At 31.0% G+C, this 18,863-nt stretch overlaps 3 protein-coding genes across 5 annotated transcripts; all 3 read right to left on the reverse strand.

The window, feature by feature from the left end:
- Positions 1–1,267: 1,267 nt before the first annotated feature.
- Positions 1,268–1,744, reverse strand: LOC137805648 (uncharacterized). Its single transcript, XM_068605589.1, has one exon. The coding sequence runs from the start codon at positions 1,742–1,744 to the stop codon at positions 1,268–1,270; it is 477 nt and encodes a 158-aa protein (XP_068461690.1).
- A 2,939-nt stretch (positions 1,745–4,683) lies between these two features.
- Positions 4,684–5,711, reverse strand: LOC137807851 (protein NUCLEAR FUSION DEFECTIVE 2). Its single transcript, XM_068608679.1, has 2 exons — positions 5,481–5,711; positions 4,684–5,408 (listed from the first exon to the last, which is right to left on the reverse strand). The coding sequence occupies exons 1-2, from the start codon at positions 5,612–5,614 to the stop codon at positions 5,003–5,005; spliced, it is 540 nt and encodes a 179-aa protein (XP_068464780.1). The 5' UTR covers positions 5,615–5,711; the 3' UTR covers positions 4,684–5,002.
- A 2,524-nt stretch (positions 5,712–8,235) lies between these two features.
- Positions 8,236–11,297, reverse strand: LOC137805936 (probable alpha,alpha-trehalose-phosphate synthase [UDP-forming] 9). 3 transcript variants are annotated; one of them, XM_068605812.1, is made up of 4 exons: positions 11,166–11,297; positions 9,316–11,114; positions 8,810–9,083; positions 8,236–8,731 (listed from the first exon to the last, which is right to left on the reverse strand). In XM_068605812.1, exons 1-4 carry the CDS (start codon positions 11,295–11,297, stop codon positions 8,393–8,395), a joined length of 2,544 nt encoding a protein of 847 aa, XP_068461913.1. In that variant the 3' UTR covers positions 8,236–8,392. The 3 variants fall into 3 exon arrangements, with proteins under 3 accessions (XP_068461913.1, XP_068461914.1, XP_068461912.1); XM_068605813.1 differs by having other exon boundaries at positions 9,316–10,430; positions 10,548–11,297; XM_068605811.1 differs by having other exon boundaries at positions 9,316–11,297.
- Positions 11,298–18,863: the final 7,566 nt, after the last annotated feature.

Raw genomic sequence — 18,863 nt, forward strand, 5'->3', positions numbered from 1 at the left:
GTATTTTTATTATTTCATATAAATTACTTAAAAGTAAAATTACTTTTTAATTTTTTTAATTAATATTAATAAATAATTTTTATAATTTTTCTTTTAATTCTTTGTTTTAAGATAATAACAAAAAGAAAGAGAGAACATAAAAATCCAACTTATAATTATACATCATTACAAAGACCATAGAGATAATATTGCAACAACATTCATGTTTTATGAATTTATCACACCAATACTGAATGTGAATATGCATTGAAATTAACGAAAATGCAAATAAATGGTCCAAGTATAAAACTATAGATAACTCGTCGTAGGTGTTCAAGTTGCTGCACATTAAGGAATTTTAATATTTGTTATGCCACTCTAAATTTGTATTTTAATATTTGTTATGCCACTAAATGTGTATACCTCTTTCTCTTTAGGGTTTTTTTCTATCAATGTTTATTAAATATTATGAACACGTGTTTTCTATTAATAAATAAATAAAATGAAGTCATTAATAAGAAAAGTTCATTTGGTACACTGGCAATATTTTTGAACAAATTAAATTAAACAAAATAGAGATAAAAAAAATGGAACTGGCGAGTCAGAGTGTTGATTTAAATTTCGAAGGAAAAAAAAAAGTGGCAATGAAGATGATAAGAAATGTCTTAATCTAATTATTGATTGAATAATATATGTTTAGAGAGTGTAGGTTATAAGAAAGTATGTTTGGCGAGGGATAAGAGCATTTGTTCCTGTTTGTTTGTCTGTCTGAATTGGTCACTCGTACACTACACACTACCATTTATCACAACAATAAAGTCACACTTTTTAGGCTTCAAGAACACCACACACTCCAAACAAATAACCAAATTTCTACCTAAGCCTATTCATTGCAGTTGCCCATTCCAAAAGCAAACCCCACCTCTTCACCATCCACACCACATAATAATAACAATAATAATAATCATAATCACTACCTAATGCTATTATCAAATTAAATCAAAGACCAATTCCTGGATCATCCTCCCACCCAACCCAAGCTCCAACCATAGAAAAAAAATGAATTAATTATGATACAATTCAGTAAAATTAAAATAAAAAGGGTGTATATACACAGTAACAACCATTCAGATTTATATGGATGTATATACTATATAGGAAAAAAAATAAGAGTAAAATAATTGGCCAAAGAAAATCAGAAGTGAAAAGTGAGGCGAAGGGGCAGCCTCAGCCACCAACCAAAGAGCCACCGCGTCAAACACGCGTAGTGTCACGCCCACTCCACCACTCACACGAAAACGGCGTCGTCGGAGTCACGGGCCTTGGGGGAAAGCGACTTGAGGTTGACGGCAGCGTAGCGCGTGGAGAAATTGCGGAGGGCGGCGTCGTCGTTGGAATCCCCGTTACGGCCCTCGTCGAAGTTGAGGGCGTAACTCATTGGGTCATACTGGTACTTGGGCATGCGCTTGGAGGTGCGGTTGCGGTTGAACTTGCGAAGGAAGGTCTTCCACCTGGGGCCCGCCACGATCTTGGACCAGTCGCGAAGCTTCTTGAGCGCCCTGAGGCCACGCGACCACCATCGGTCACTGGATGAAGATGAATTGGAGTGGGACCAGGAGGTGGAGCGGACGCGCTCCCACCATGAGGAGCGGCGTCGTTGGCCCAGGCAGCAGGAGGGTAATAGTAAGGCGCAGGCAGGGTTGGATCTCTCTTGGGCTTGGGCCGTGGGAGTGGTAGTGGATTCAGATTCAAACTGGATGGACATGTCAGCAACTCAGATCAGATTTCGGTTGTTCAGAAGAAACGCAAGAAGAGCAGAGACCTCTCCCAGATATTAATAGGGTCTCTTCACCCTCACTACGCACCATCCACTCACTTCCCATTTTATTTTATTTTCTATTATTAATATTATCTCCATCCCTAACAATATTCTAACATCACTTTTTTCACTATATCCTTTTTTTTCAATTTTTTTATCTATCTGTCACGTCAGATTTTGTGTATTTGTTGTACAAATAAATATAAAAATAAGTTTAAGGGCGCCCGCAGAAAAAAGAAGACGGTTATGAAATACAGCCGCAAGCGCAATTTCCCACTCGGCTGACTGCTTGGACTCAACACTGAGCTCTTCAAAAGGATGTATATTTTATCACCACTTTCCCCCTTAAACTATGCGTTTTCCCATCAAGACACAGCTTCACCCCCAACTCACAATGTCAAACTATTGAACAGGAAAATATGTGCAACAAAGCACATGGTCAAAGAGCTCACCCAGTTCTCCATTTCAAAGGAACCAACGTTGACTTAATTCATTCAACCAAGGAATGTCATCATACCTTAGATTTTGGGTTTTTCCCCAATTATATATATTATTTTCATCATCAAAACTCCAATCACCAAACATCTCACTCATAAAATTAATTAAACAGGAGACACAATTTGTCGGTGGATTCAGAAAGTTCAAAAATCACTACAAAAAGGTCTGATAACATCATCCGATTTTAACTGTTCCATTGCCTACCTCAATCCAAACTGTACATTTGGATTATATTTTTATTTCAATCTATCTATCTATATATATATATATATAATTTTGATTATAAATTATTTGAGAATTAAATTTTATTTATTATTCTTCACAAATAGGATGAGCTAGATCTTAAGCAATATACAGAAATTGACACAAAATTTGAGATTCATTATCCGTTATTCTCACTTAATTTCTTAAAATTCATTTGTTTTCTTATTTTAAATATGTTTTTTAGAATTGGGAATTTTAACATATTTACACTGTTCTAAATACATTATGTAAACCTTAAAAGAACAAATTAGATAATTTAATATCTTGATTACCTTATTAATATCCGTTCACAAGAGATACTTATTGACAAATCTATGTACCGCGTACAGACAATTGACAAAAAAAAAAAATACAAATCTAAATTTATAAAAATTCAAAATGTTTTTTTTAGAAAATATAGATTAATCCAATTATATAGATTTGAATTAATGGGCACCCATACTTTCAGATTTTATGTATCCTTCACGTCAATTTATTTTCTCGTGCACCCTGTTTGTCATTATTCTTTCATGTCATTAGACAAGTTTGTTTAAACTTAAAACAAGTATTTTTAAAATAATCACTTATTTAAGTGTACTTATTAAAATAAACAGAAAACTGATTATTTTAAAAAATAAATAGATTAGACAAACACAAAAAATCATTTAAAAAATGCACAAATAAACTCATCCATTATCAAACTCATCTAATGACACAGATAAGAAACCATATAAGGATGAACAATTTCTTGCAACGATACTAATATGAAGGCATTGTCATCATATAATGGTGCATTGGTATTTGATAATAATCCACATCATTCCAAAAGCCACGAGGATCCCACAGTCTTGCTTCCCCTCTCAAACATTTAGGAGGTTTTAAGAGAGCTTTAACGAGCCTTATTTCAACTTACATGAACTTTTAAGATGAAAATTGAGTGTTTTGCTAGCCTTGTGAGAATAACTTATATAGCCTATAACTATAGGCCTATTTTTTTAAGTTTATTTCAGTAAGCTTCAAAGAGTAACTTACTTATTCAACACTTGTGACTTGAGCATTTTCCAATAAACACTTCATTATGTTATTTCTCTTAACACACCCCTTAGAAGTTATCATTCAAAGATAAAAAAAGAATGAACTTTAAACTTAACTCAATCGACTCATGAGGTAAGGTTTGCATTTACTTATATACTATGAAATGTCCTTATCTATATATTAGAGGATGATCCAATAACGGCCTAATAACGATGACTTGATAAATCCAACAAACTCTCGCTATGATAAACTCTAAGTGACTCTGGTACCATATTAGGAGATGAACTTTAAGTCTAACTCAACCTTACAAAACCGGTTCATAAAGTGAGGTTTACACCTATCTATATACTATGAGATGTCTTTATCTCTATTGGAGATCTCACATCGACTAAACTAGAACTAAAGACATTTCATAATATATAAGTGGATGCAAATCTCACTTCAAAGTCCACCTCTTAATATATTATTAGAGTTATAGAGTCTACCCTAGTATGATAATGGTATCAAGGTTATATAGAGTCTATTCTAACGAGAGTTTGTTGAACTTATAAGGTCATCTGTTATCGGAGCACCCATTATATAGTCACACACATGAGTTTGTTGAAGATTCTACATCAACTAATCAAAGATCAATGAGTCAATTTTGTAAGATTGCGTTAAGCTTAAATTCCTAATAAAAAACATTGGTTCTGCTCAACCTGCAGTAATGTATTAGCTCCTAGTTATGTATTTGCTCCTAGAATACGAGTTTAAGAATTGAGAAATGAAACAAGAAACAAGTATCAACTTTTAGTGATAATTTCACCCATTAGTAAAAGTAAGGAAGATTTACCCAGAAGAGACCAGCGCAAAGATTAGAAAAAGGGACAGAAACCTGGTTAAAATATATAAACCAGTAACCCCAACTTTAAATTAAAGTCCTGCAAAGATTTCAAACAACATTTTTGTCTTTCATGATGTAAAAGAAAACAAAAGCATCCACTAGATATTCAACTCCAAGGGTATTTCGAGGAAAAAAAGTAGATTGACACTCGAGAAGACTGACTTAAATAATTATTGCAGAATAGAAAAAAAGGACTAATCTACATCCGCATACTCGAGAGGACCGATTCAATATCATAGGTGTCTTTAGCAAGTTCATTTAAGCATTAAGTTTTACAATAACAGCAGAAGTAAAGAACTATAAACTAACAGCAAAAAGAAAAAGAAGCTACATAGCTACCTTCATAACTCATTCAGTTAACAGACATGTAGCTATAACATCACACTACATTATCATTCGCTGCTCCACAACAGAACTAGTGGTCCAGCACTAATAAAGCAACTAGATTAACTTCAAAAGGAGCTATAAACAACCAACACACTAGTCACTATCAAGTATCTTGGGCAGCAAACACAAACGTAAGAAAATAGAAAACCGAACTCAGTTCAAATAGCCACGGCAGATCCTAGCTCACCGCCATGAAGGTTCCAGAAGACGTTACCTGCATTATCGGGCATGCCGCTGTCAATAGAAATGGCAGCGAAGATTGCTCGGAACGCGCCGCAAACGACAGCAGGGGCGGAGGAATTGGTCTTGGGCGAGACGCGAACGATCTTGTGCAACCCTAATCGAGTTCCGTCGACGGCGCAGGAAGAGTCGACGTTGGTGATTTGGGACAATCGATGGTTCAGCTCTTTGGGAGAAATATCAACGTCTTTGGAGAGTAAGTGGAAAGAGACCGAGGTTTCGATGACGGTGGCGCCAAGAATGGCGAAAGCTTTGTTGTTTTCTTCGGAGAAGGAGGCGTGAGTCATGGCTCGACGGAGAAGATCAGTGCTCTTGAAGGTGTACCTGACCCAGAAAAAAAGAACTGCTTAAGAAATAATTGAAAAAAGAAAGTGAGAGAAAGAGGAAAGGGTTTACCCGAGTTGTTTCTGGAGGGTTTCGAGAGCGGTTGAAAAAGGAGAAGAGAGAAGTTTGTGGGTTGTTGCGTGACCCTGCAAAAGGAGAAGTAGCAGGGTGAAGATGATGAAGCATCGAACAGTTGAGGATCGCATTTTGGCAGGAAACTATGGCGAAGACAGTTGCTTCTCACTGCTTCAGTGTTGAGGACTTTTTACTTCCTCCTCGATCACAACTAACTTTACTTAGCTACTAAGGACTTCTATCTTTTTGCTGTAATAATAAAACAATTCTATAATGATATTTCTTTGAAAAATGGCCACTTACTTCTTTATTTATAAAATATATTATTATTATTATTATTATTATTATTATTATTATTATTATTATTATTATTATTATTATTATTATTATTATTATATTATTGTAATATTATAAAATGGTTATTAATTAGTTGTACATAAAATAAAATTATCAAACCATTATTTAGATATTGTTCTTTTTTATCAAAATTATGTCTGTCCGATCCCTTATCGAACAAAGTTGTCATGGGTCGTGTCGATCAAAGTTGTCCTGGGTCTATGTTGATTGAAGTTGTCTGATCCACGTGTTTACTTCTGGAAGGATTGTTGGGCGGGTGATGAACTTTAAAGAATGTCTATCCGAGGTTGTTCTCCTTGAGCTCTTGCAAAGATGCTAAGGTGGTCGAGCTTGGGAAATAGAATAATGGTTCTTGGGACTGACAACTAACTTGAAGGAGAAGTCTTTTTTAATTGGAAAAGCCTTTGGTGAGTTTTTTTTTCACGATTTTCAAGAGTTGAGCTTTGACTTGGAAGAGATGGATAATTGGGTTTGGAAAGATGGGGAATTCCTAGTGAATTCTACTTATAATTGTTTAAGAAGGGCACGTGAAGGGGAGATTGTCTCTGCGTACAAAAAGTTTTGGAGGATTAAAGTTGTGCCTTCTGCACTTGTCTCTACTTGGAGGGAGTTAGAAAATAAGATTGCTACTAGGGTCAATTTAGAAAGGCGTGGAATTACGGTTGAAAGTCTTTTGTGTAGTTTTTGTGGGGTGAAGGAAGAGACTTGTTGCCATTTGTTTTTTGAGTGCAGAATAGCTTGGCCTATATGAAGTCAATGTTTTGCTTGGTTTGGTGTGACATCAGTGAGTCACAATGATCCACTGTTAATTTTTTTTTCACAGTTTAGGTTGTGTAACGCCTCTGATTCTATTAATGATGTTTGAGGAGCGATTTGAATTGCAGTAGTTAACGAGACTTGGAAGCACATGAATAATGTCATTTTCAAAGGTGGGTGGTTGATAATTTAGAATTATTTGCTATGATTCAATTAAAGGTTTGATCTTTGGTTATTTTCAAGTCACACTCCATTTTTTTTCTCTTATTTTAACTAATGTATTGATCTATAGTTTATATGAGATTGGTTAAGTGGTGTATTTTTGTCGGGTAGTACTAGAGTTAGTTTTGTGAAGTTTGACCTAAGATCGTTAGTTTAAGAAATAAAATTTTCAACTAATAAATATCACTTATGTGATTAATAATTCAATAGATTTATTCTAATGAAAAAACAGTCAATATATTCCTTATCAAATTTCCAATATATCAGATGTCCAAAAACATAGTAATTGATATAGAAAACATACTCACGTGGAAGAGTGGGATGATACACTTTTCTTTTAAGTTTTGTTACTCTGAATAATTATGGACTATAATAATATTTTAGCTATTCTATTGGTAATTAGCTATACTAATACTAGTTGCCTATATGTGGTATGTGCCCTTTGATGTTTTTTCTTTTATTCTTCTTAAGTTCAACTTCAATAAAATAATTTATATTATAGATGAATAACTCGTTCAAAATATCCTGTGACAGGTTATGACGTATATTAATAATTATTTTCTCTTAAAAAAACATTTTTCTTGTATAACTTATCACTCTTAACATCGTAGTCCAAGTGCATTTCATACATTTTTGGATTATACATAATTTCAGCTCTTCGCGTTTTTCAAAAGCAACTTTTATCATTTTATTAATATAAAAAAACTTTATGTATCAGAGTAGGATTTTCCTAAAAAACAAATAATTTCATCTCTCAGAAGAAACCTAAAAACTTTTAAATTATATTATTCATATAATATTCTTTTTATTTTTTATATTTCTCGTCTGTAGTAAATGCATACAAATATGAAACTTAACATGCCAAATTAAAGCATCATTTTACTCAATACATACATGCCAGCATTTCTATAATGACGACCACCACTCAGGAATGGTAACTTAAATCTTGAAACATATACTTTTATTTTTCATTACTATTTACATTTTATTCTCGTATTCACTTTTATTGTTGTTGTTTGTGAGATTTAAATTTCTTGTGACATCAGTGTACTATTTTCATAGTGAAATTTTGAAAAGAAAAGAAAACTAGATCTCAGGTAAGAAACTAAATGATAAATTGTAATCAAGTATTGAAAAAAAATATTTATTTTATCCTTTTGTTTATATTACTTTTTAGATACTTTCCAAAAATACACAGATATAATAAAAGAAAAGGATAATACTCATATTTTTGTTTAAAAAAGGCATCACAATGAAAATCACCAGCCTTGCAAAATGGTACATGGTTTTAAATTGTGAATGGCCTTGCAATGGGAGATTGTATCCAGTTAAGCTATACAACAATTGTATTCTCAAATCTACATTTAGAACCTAGGATCAAAGGTATGGCTAAAAGACAACATATGCATCCATTTGCTACTAACTACAATCAAAAGCAAGAAAAAAAAACAACTCTTGTCAGTCTAAAACTTAATCCTCAGTTTCCTCTTGATCGGAGAATGTAAACTACTTCTGTGCAGCATGACTTCTAATGAAAAAACTACTAAGAAAATAGACTGAATAAGTTTTGCATTTCAGACGTTCTTGAAGAAGGCTGATTCTGTTTCTCCACCAGAGTTTTCTTCAAGACATGCTGGTTTAGGCACTGAAACTGTGCTAAGATCTCGAAGAAGCATCATCACATCCTCAGTATCATCTAAATAGTACCCAGCTTTACTTGGTTTTTGACCAACAGTGCATGCAAAGATCTCTGGTGCAGTAGAAGAGGTTTCACTATAAAGTTTACTCAGCAGGCTCTCAAACATATCCTCATCAGATCTATCATCCCCTATACACAGTACAAAATCTGGGGATTTTCCATCCTTGGTCATCTTAGACAGGATGTCCTCTACAACTAACCCTTTAGTCATCCCCTGTAATGTTGAATAGTCTTTATTAAAAAACATGAGGATAGTCACAAGTTAGGAATTGAAGAGATAGATTCAACATACCTGTGACTTGACTTCAATAATGTGTTTTCCTTTCTTTACTGTTACTGGTTCGTTTGAAAATAAATCCTCGAGGTGATCCAAGAGCTGCTTGGCTTGCCAAGTTCCAAATTCCGGATCAGCATCACAGTAGTGCCATACCAAGGCACTCTCTTTGGTCTCTATATAGGAGCCCTCGGTTGCCTCAGTATACAATCTCATCACAGGTTCAACAATCTCTTTCCAAGAAGAAACTATATTTGTATGATTCATTTCCCAAGTTGACTGTTGACTCCATCTGTGACAAGAAGACCAGACATGACATCATCAGTTTAGAACTTGCTAATAAGGTGGAAAAAATCACTTGATAAGAAACAAATATATGCATCATGAATGTATGAAAAACCACTATCTTTTCCTTCTTAATCCTTTTGTTCCCTTCCTGCTCATTCTTGATAGAAATGAAATAGAGGATTTCCATTGTAACAATCAGCAGAATTGCACATGAATTGAGGAGTGGAAAAACTCACTTAATAAAATAACCATGCTCCCCTGCTAAACAGAGATTCTGACACTGATCAAAACATTCACTGAGTGTGGTTTTCCCCCTGCCACTTAGTATGAAAACAATGTTTTTAGGGTCACTGCAAAGGTTATTTAGAACATCTATAATTTCAGGACTTGGGGTATTATCAATGGAAGGGACAACTATGTCGTCACAATCCAAAAATAATGCCCTGCAATTTGTCCTTTTATATGAAGAAACAGCATGGCTTTTGTTAAGCTTCCTGAAAGTAGGAGAAAGCGAAAAAACTCTGAAATTAAGGCCAAGGCCTATCGCCCAGCAATTTTTGCTCTGGTGATCCTTGCATGAATGCTCAAGATCGTGCAGAAAACTTTTGGCCCAGTAAGCTACATCATGAGAGCTAATGTATCGATAATGTTTCTCATGCCGCAACTGTTTCTCTCCACTGGGCATTCTGATTGCCAAATTCAGTGCATTGGCAAAAGCATTAATATCCCATGGGTTTACCCTGATTGCCCCACTTAGAGACGGTGAACAACCAATAAACTCAGAAACAACAACTGCACTTGTTCGAGGGGGATCAGAACCAATGTGTAAAGTTTTATCCCTATTAGGACCTCCCTCCCTGCAGACAATGTACTCGTAAGGAACCAAATTCATACCATCCCGCACTGCATTCACTATACAACATTCTGCTAAAGCATAGTAGGATGCCTTCTCATACATTGGAACATGACGATCCATGATGATGACAGGTTTATAATCTGGAAAACCAAAAGTTGTATTTATCCTGTTGGCAATAACGTGCACCTCATTCCTTGCCTCATCTACATCCTTACCAGTACTCCTTGCTGGATTTACAATCTGAACAAGTATTAATTCACCCTGAAATTCAGGATATTGCTGAAGGAGTTGCTCAATGCCCATTAACTTTAGGCTGATACCTTTAAAAATGTCCATATCATCAACTCCAAGAATAAGCTTTTTCCCCTTGAACTTCTCGCAAATTTCTCTGACATGGAATGTAAAAGAAGGGTGATTCAAGGCAGATTGAAGTCGACACATATCAATCCCTATAGACAAGATTTTAATTACTATTATGCGGCCAAAGTATTCAAGCTTGATGTAACCCCTTTTGGATTCATATTTTAAGCCAAGAATTTGACTGCAGCAAGAAAGAAAGTGGCGAGCATAATCAAATGTATGAAAGCCAATTAAATCTGCATTAAGCAATGCTTTCAAAATTTCATCCCTGACAGGTAAAGCCCGGTAAATTTCTGATGAAGGAAATGGAGAGTGGAGAAAAAATCCTAGCTTGATCCAATTGTATCGCTTCCGTAGAAATGTTGCAATAACCAAGAGATGATAATCATGAACCCATACATAATCAAGCTCTGGATTAATAACCTCCGTGACTTTATCAGCAAATATTTTGTTAACAGAAACGTAAGCTTTCCACAGTGAGTTGTCAAAGCCGTTGCCGCCTGGATTAAAGGGCAACATGTAATGGAATAGCGGCCACAAATGTCGCTTGCAGAATCCATCATAAAATTGTTTCTGTAGGTCTGAAGGAATAAAGGTAGGCAAGCAATTGAATTTCTCTTGTAGCTGAAGAGAAACATTCTCTTGTTCACTGACATCAACATCAATCTTCAGAGAACCCACATAAAAAACCTCAGTGTTAGAAGAGAGACCATCCTTTAATGGCAACAAGATTGAATCTTCATCATATGTGAAGCACCATTTGCCAGACATTTTATCCTTTTGAGCATTGAGAGGGAGAAAATTTGCTACTATAATGATCTTCTGATGTTGTTCTGATGAGAAAGCTTTTGAATCATCATTGTCCCTTACTTTGCCATCAACATCAGTCATAATTCCTAGAAGAGTAGACAGGGTTTGAGGAAGATCTCCTGGAGTTCGAGGAGAATTCAAACTGTCCTCAGATACCAAGTCAGACAAATTGGAGCCCGACCTTTCCACCATCTTTGCTACAATAGTGAATTGGTGAGCAATGTGAACTTTAACTATGATCCAGTGCTCAGAACTGCAAATTCTTGAATGCGGCCAGAAACCTGTGAAAATGGAAGAGAAATAGCTATTAATTATAACATGAAAGATCACAACAGAACTACAATTATTTGGCTGCTTGATCACTGTTATCAAATTCTCCCAATGAAAATTGTTGAAACTGACAATCTAATAAATATTACTTGCATGGACATGAAAATGGTTGACAAAGCTGCTCATATAATCAGATAAGCTTTTTTCCAATTATTAGTTTCCCTCAACACCATTATAGAGATTTGAAACCAAAAATTCAACAAGTCATTAATTAAAATGTACCATTCCACTATCTAAGCAACACTAGGAGAAGCACAGCATACATTATATCATAAATGGATGTGATGATTGTGATCCTACCACCAATAAAATTTCCTTTTAAGCACAAAATTCTCTAAATAAAAACAAATAGAACTCTCTTCAGAGAGGAAATTGAAGAGAGTCTAATTAAGGATATAATAGCTTCAGTGTTTTCATCTTCCAATCATCCACTTCTCTAGAAAACTGAACTCAAACTCTAGCAATTAATCATCTCCTGATCTTCTGTAATCGGTTACTATTCTTTCACACAATTTCTTCTCTGAATATATCATATGAACCTTGTGATTGAGGATGCGTTATATGATTTGCGAACAGCCCATCAGACTTACCACAGAAGCATGCTGACTCACATCATCGAAAATGGATATGATTGCTTACATTGTCTAACAACTAAATACATTAATCAAATGAGTACATAAGGAGTATCTCCCTAACCTCAGTAAACATTTTAAGTATGTCTAAGGAATAATTAAAAGATAACAATGTTCAACCAACAAATAACACCATAACCACTGAAGGAATTTCAAATCAATGCAACAAATAAATGACTACTAATTCATCCTTATCATAGAACATTGTTCAAATTTGTCTTTCTGCAATCCATATATGGCAAAAGAAGGTAAAAGAACAAAATCTAAGCAAAACCACTCCAGAAATTGGATTCTTTTTTTACTACTACACTGAAGACTTACACCCGTTGCGTGAGTTTTTTTTTTTTTTTTTAAATCTTTGTTTTCTCTCTTAATTTTGAGTATTATTATATTGAACATGGAAACATTTTAGAGAGAACTACTAATGATAACAATCAGGAAACCATAAGTTAAAGATTAGAAGGTCAGCCGTTAAGGATTATGAGTAAAATCCACTCTTTACAATTTAACCAATGGTATAACCTTGTACTTAGAGATCTAACGTGCACATGCAAAATCGTATCCCCTTGATCAAAATAGTTTCTCACCAAATAAACAGCACCAAAATTAATCCCAATGCCGCATTGTCAAAGGAACCCAATGGCAAGAAAGAAAGAAAAGTAAAGGAAGCAATGCCTTACCTGATCCAAAGTTAGAGTATAGGAAATGGCTCTGCAATTCAAGAATGTTGTTTTTTCCTTTGATCGTCTTTCATATGCGGTGATAAATTAAATAATAAAGTTATAAGAATTAAATAAATTTGTTATAACAATTTTTATATCTCTATTTATTTTATTTATTTATTATCTTTAATCTTATTTTTTTTATTTATCTAAAAAAGTGTTAGGTTTAACAAAATACTATGTTGCTTAGCTATTTTGTTGTTTTTAGAGGATAAACTTTGTAAATTAAATTTTACAGTTTAAATTTATTGTACGATATTGTAAACGATTATCGCCGCCGCAAATTTAATATCACTTCATGCATGATGCATGTACATGAAATATAAGTGTATACGAAAACTTTTCTTTCCAAATTACAAGCTAATTATGTAGTGATGTACTAATCATGCGATTCTATCATTATCAAATTAATTACGTACAATAACTAACCTATAATAATTGTGTATCCACTAATCATGAGATTTTATCATTATCAAATTAATTACATACAATAAGTAACGTATAATAATTACATATAATAATTGTGTATAATAATGATATGCTTGAGGAAAGAAAGTTTCTTTTTATGCAAGTGAAGTATGCAAGTGAAGGATGATTGAAGAGCAACAAATTTACAGACACTATGACATGAAAAGTGAGGTGAGAAGGAAAAGAGGTAACTTGAGTATGTGAAAGATTGCAAGTAAAAATAACACCTTTTTTTTTTAAGACAATAGGGGATAAGAGTTAGGATAAAAAAACGTGTAAATTTTACGGTTTAAATTTATTGTAGGCAATTATCACCGCAAATTTTAGTATCACTCCATGCATGATGCATGTATAAGAAATATAAGTGTATAGGAAGACTTTTCTTTCCAAATTACAAGCAAGCTAATTATGTAGGATGTATTAATTATATGATTCTTTCATTATCAAATTAATTGCGTACAATAATAATAACTAACGTATAATAATTGTGTATAATAATGATATGCTTAATGAAAGAAAGTTTTTTTTATGCAAGTGAAGGATGATTGAAGAGAAAGTAAGAAAAGAAGAAAGAGGTCCTCCAAGATGAAGAGAGGTCAATTTACATGATTGTCTCAAAAAAAACAAACTTCCAGATGCTATGATATGAAAAGTAAGGTGAGAAGGAAAAGATGTGACTTGAGTATGTGAAAAGTTGCAAGTAAAAATAAAAAAATAGAACTTTTTTTTAAGAGCATAGGAATAAGGGTTAGGATAGAAACAATTTTTTTTTTTTTTTTTAAAAGAGCATAGGGAATAAGAGTTAGGATAGAAACGTGTAAATTTTGAGAGTTTGGAAATGGACTTAATAAGATGAAAACGTTGAAATTTGGAAGACTTTTGGAAGACTTTTCTTTCCAATTGTAACAATTATTATTAAGGTGGAATAATAAAACGCTGAAAAAAGAAATCTTGAGTTTTGAATTGAGGTTCCTTTTCGTTTTGGAATATTTATTTGTGAAAACATAGAAAGTGAAAAGTCAAAAGAATAGAGAAAGAGAAACATGGTATGTAATAAGAGTTTTACAGTTGAACTGCATCTTCTTTGAAGCACAAACAGATTCTCATCAGGATTTTACACTTTTCACACGTTTTTAGATCAAACATACCTTCACTGTAAGTCTATCCCAACAGTAACCTTGGATTTCTACAGGAAATCTTCCATTTGCATAACATTCATATCCATTATATTTGAATTAGAAGAACACTGAGAAAATAATCACTATACACATTAAAAAAACATAATCATAACATATTTCATATGTTAATAAAAAAAAATCACTTTACACTCCTTGACATTAATAGATAAAATCTTAATTAATAATATCAAATAAGAAAGAGTAGTGATTCACAATAACAAAAATAATTTTAATCATTTAAATAAAAAAATTAACTTCTATCAACATCAATCAAGAATCTCCAATTAACATTAATTGAGAAGTAATTATCTTAACTGTATTTTGATCACATCATTATTCTCAAACTAAAATCAATTTTGGAGAAAATATATGACAAAAAAATATATAAGTTTTAAAATATGAGAAATCTCAAATTCTTAATATTTTTTGTTAAATTTAAAATTCTTTATTTTTAAAAAATTTAAAATTTCAATTTTTTACCATCTTATTTTTGTTGTAAAAAATTAAATTTTTCTTTAAAATTTTAGAATTTCAATTTCTTGAAAAAAGAACATATTTTATTATAAAACATTTCAATTTCTCTTTAAAAATGAATTATTCTCTCAAAATTCTTCATCCAGACACATTATAAACGAAATCTTCTAACTTAATTTGAAAACAAAATCTATTTTCATAAAAAATTAACATGATCTAAAAAAAGAGTTTTTTAAATTGATTTTTTTATCATGACTTGAATTGATTGTTTATGAATGATAATAAACGAATTAATATTTTTTTTTATAGAAAAGGACTTTGTATGAAATAAAAATTAAATAATTGAACTGAAAAAAATATTTCAAAAGGTATAAATTCACGTGTTATGTATAATAAATTGATAATGTTTTAAAATTTTCCAAGAAAATAAGGAAATGTTTTATAACATGTGCTATGAAATAATATAAAAAAAAATCTTTATGTAAAATGAATACCTTAAATTAAGAGTTTGTATTAACTTTCAAAAGAAAATATTTAAGCACCTTTACAAAAAAAATCAAACATTGCACAATATCAAAATATACCAAATTAATTTAAAAGAGTAAATTTCATCCTTTTTTTTCTTGGATTACATGACACGTCTCTTTTTTTAACCTAAACCAAATTCCTTAATTGTCTTACTTTTGTTACATTGTGTGCCCACAATATTTGTTTAGTTAATATGATTGGGTACATGATTTGCACAAAGTAAAAAATATTGAATTTAATGAAAATTGGAGAAAAATGAAAAAAAAAAGTGTGTAAATGTGTGTGATTGATATAAAAGATAATAAATAAGATGGTAGTTAATATTTTTTTTCTTCTAAAATTGGCCATCATTTCCTTTTATCACTTTTCAAATCTAAAATTGTGGACATGATTAAAACAGTGAGGAACATGTGAAGTTTGCAAAAGAGGATGTTTGATGTTGTCGTTAGGAGCATGAAAGTGAAAATGTCCTATTAGAGAAAGTTAATTACAACAATAAAGAAAGCATAAAAATAGTAATAAGTTAGTTTAAACAAGAGAAAGATACATTATTGTCTAAACCACAATGTTCCAAAACAAACTCAAATAGCATAGAGAAGCATGGCAAATAAAAATAACAATCATACATCAAATTTCAAAACAACTCATTTTTTTTTATATAATCACATTACAATTTCTAATAATATTTTTTTATTTAAATCAAAATATATTTTTTATTATATATTTATTTCTAAATAAATCACATAAAAAGTTATAGTATTTTGCTTCCAAAATTAAGCCTTTTCTTTGAATCCATAACCTCAACATTTTGAATTTCAGAAATATTATACGTGATCAAATATCTTTAACTTTTAACAAAAAAAACATCTTAAAATCAATATTTTTAAAGCTTTTTAATTATTTACAATACCTATAATATAAGCAATAATTTTTAAAACCTTGAAATGTCAAATCGTAACGTAAGTAAGGGAATTGTTTTATCTCTTACAACTACAATAACTTGCTTTATCCTTTTTTTTTTAAATTTCTCTGTTTTACCACGTTTGCTTGAATAAATGAAAATAGACAGTTTCTCCGTAAAATTTATCCCTGTTTATTGACAAAATGTTCATTAACACCTTTGGATTTTTCTTTTGGCTGATAAAAAAAATACCTTTGAATTTTTCTTTTTTTTTTTTCATAAAAGATTGTTCATTTTGATAAATAATTTTAAACTATAAATTATTTAGACAAAACTATATACCAACAGAAGTTTTTCTTTAAGTACCAGCGGAATTTAATATATTATTTTTTGGTTGAATAAGAAAAGAAGTATCCGATAAAAAATTTCACTTCCAAAAAATAATAATAATAATAATAAATAATGTCACATTAAAATAATCATTAATTTGTCACACAAATCATACAAGTATTTCTATAATCACTTAACATATTAAAAAGAAAAAACAAATGTATTAAAGCTGAAATATATTTCTTGTTTCCATTAAAAGTAACCAAAAAAACGAAAAGTTATATTTATTTGGCGCACAAATCAGACAAATATTTTAGAATCATTTAATTAAACAAATAATAAATGTATACTTATTTTTGAAAAAATATTTCATTTTAGCATATATTTAAAAATTAATTTAAAACATTATTATAAATAGAGCCACAAATTGAATGCTAAAAATATATTTAAATGTGTTGCTTTATCTACATTTTTTAAAATAAAAAATACCAATTAATGTTTTGTTACAACTTATATCACTATCACATCTATTTTAAGTGGATAAGAGTATTCATAAACGAATTGGAATATTTTGTATTAGGATTTGAATAAAATTGTAAAAAATAAAACTAAAATTCATATTTAGATGATATCATAATATAATTTAGAATATCAATGTTAGTGAATTTTTTAAAATTTAAATATGTAAAAATAATATTTAATAATAACTTAATATATTAATTCTGATTAACTCGTCGTCAGAAGTAGTACAGTAATAAACTTGTAAATATAATAAGATTTATTATATTGATTCTAAATTAAACTTCAAATAAAGTATTTATTGTGATGATTTTAAATTTATTTGTCATAGTAATCATTGTAAATTTATAATTGACATACTTGACTTACTGCGTTATTTCAAATTAGAATTATTGTTGTAATTATTTCTAATGTAAAAGAAAGAGTCTTGAATACAAATTATGTTAAAAATATAACAAAGTTAACTAAAGTGCATGTATAAAAATTTAAATATTAAACAATATATAATATTAACTATTAGATTATCCTGAACATTTTATTTTATCTTATTTTTTCCTTTTCAATCAAGCATATGAGATAATCAATAAGAATTGCTTGACACATGAACATTTGTTTTTTGCTCAAACAATTGTGTCAATCCAAAATGGAAAGAAATATGAGTAAAAACAATTATTTAACAAAGATTAATAATATGAGAAAGATGAATAAGTACTCAAGAGTGAGAACAAGATAAAATTGAGGAGAGCAAAAAAAAAGGTACTCAACAACTAAGTGAAGAAGAATAAAAAAAATCATTTTAAAATACTAGCATTTAGGTTTATCTTACTTAAATAAGAGATAAAAATATAAGCTAAAAAAAAATAAAAAATGCATTGACACACACTTACCAAATCACATACTTTTCTTTTATATAAGAATGTACAGTATAATAAGCATAACATCTGAATTTTATAAAATATCATACTAAAGTGTGTTGATATTAAATAAAATTTAACTTCTAATTTAAAAAATATATATTGTTTTTAAGTTTATAAAGTCAAAATGTAGATAAAAATTATTAAAATATAAGTATTATATTTTTCCATTTAAAAAAAGTTACAAGATAGATATAACTTCATAAAATTCACGTTAAAGTTAAAGAAGACTCTATACTTATAAAAGTAATACGGATGGGGATGTTAGGGGTTATCCATGTCTTGCCCCTTGTGAAAGTATTTTTCGTGGTAGAGTTTATTGGAGCTTTCTCTACATTTCTTGATGTTCAGATGACTTTGGTTGCTGAATTTTATGGAGTTATATATGGTTTGGAGGAAGCTCAAAAATTGAGTCTTACTAATGTCTTGATGGAATGTGACTCTGTCTTGGTTTGTGCTGCGTTTACTGCTAGGACAAATGTTTCTTGGATGTTTTGCAATCAATGAAATACTTGTCTTAATTAGTATGAAAAAATCAGGTTTAGGGTTACTCGTATTTTTCGTGAAGGGAATGCGTGTGCTGATAAGTTGGCTAATTTAGGATTTATTCATAGAGAATCCTTTCATTGGTATAATAGGTTTTCATCTAATCTTAGAATTCTTTATTACTAGGTATAGTCTACTTATGTATCGTTTTTGTTAACATATGAGTTTTGGTCTAGTCTTCCATATTTTTTGTATTTTTTTTTAATAATATTTTTT

The sequence above is a fragment of the Phaseolus vulgaris genome, chromosome 3, assembly GCF_000499845.2.
Source record: "Phaseolus vulgaris cultivar G19833 chromosome 3, P. vulgaris v2.0, whole genome shotgun sequence".
Lineage (NCBI taxonomy): Eukaryota > Viridiplantae > Streptophyta > Magnoliopsida > Fabales > Fabaceae > Phaseolus > Phaseolus vulgaris.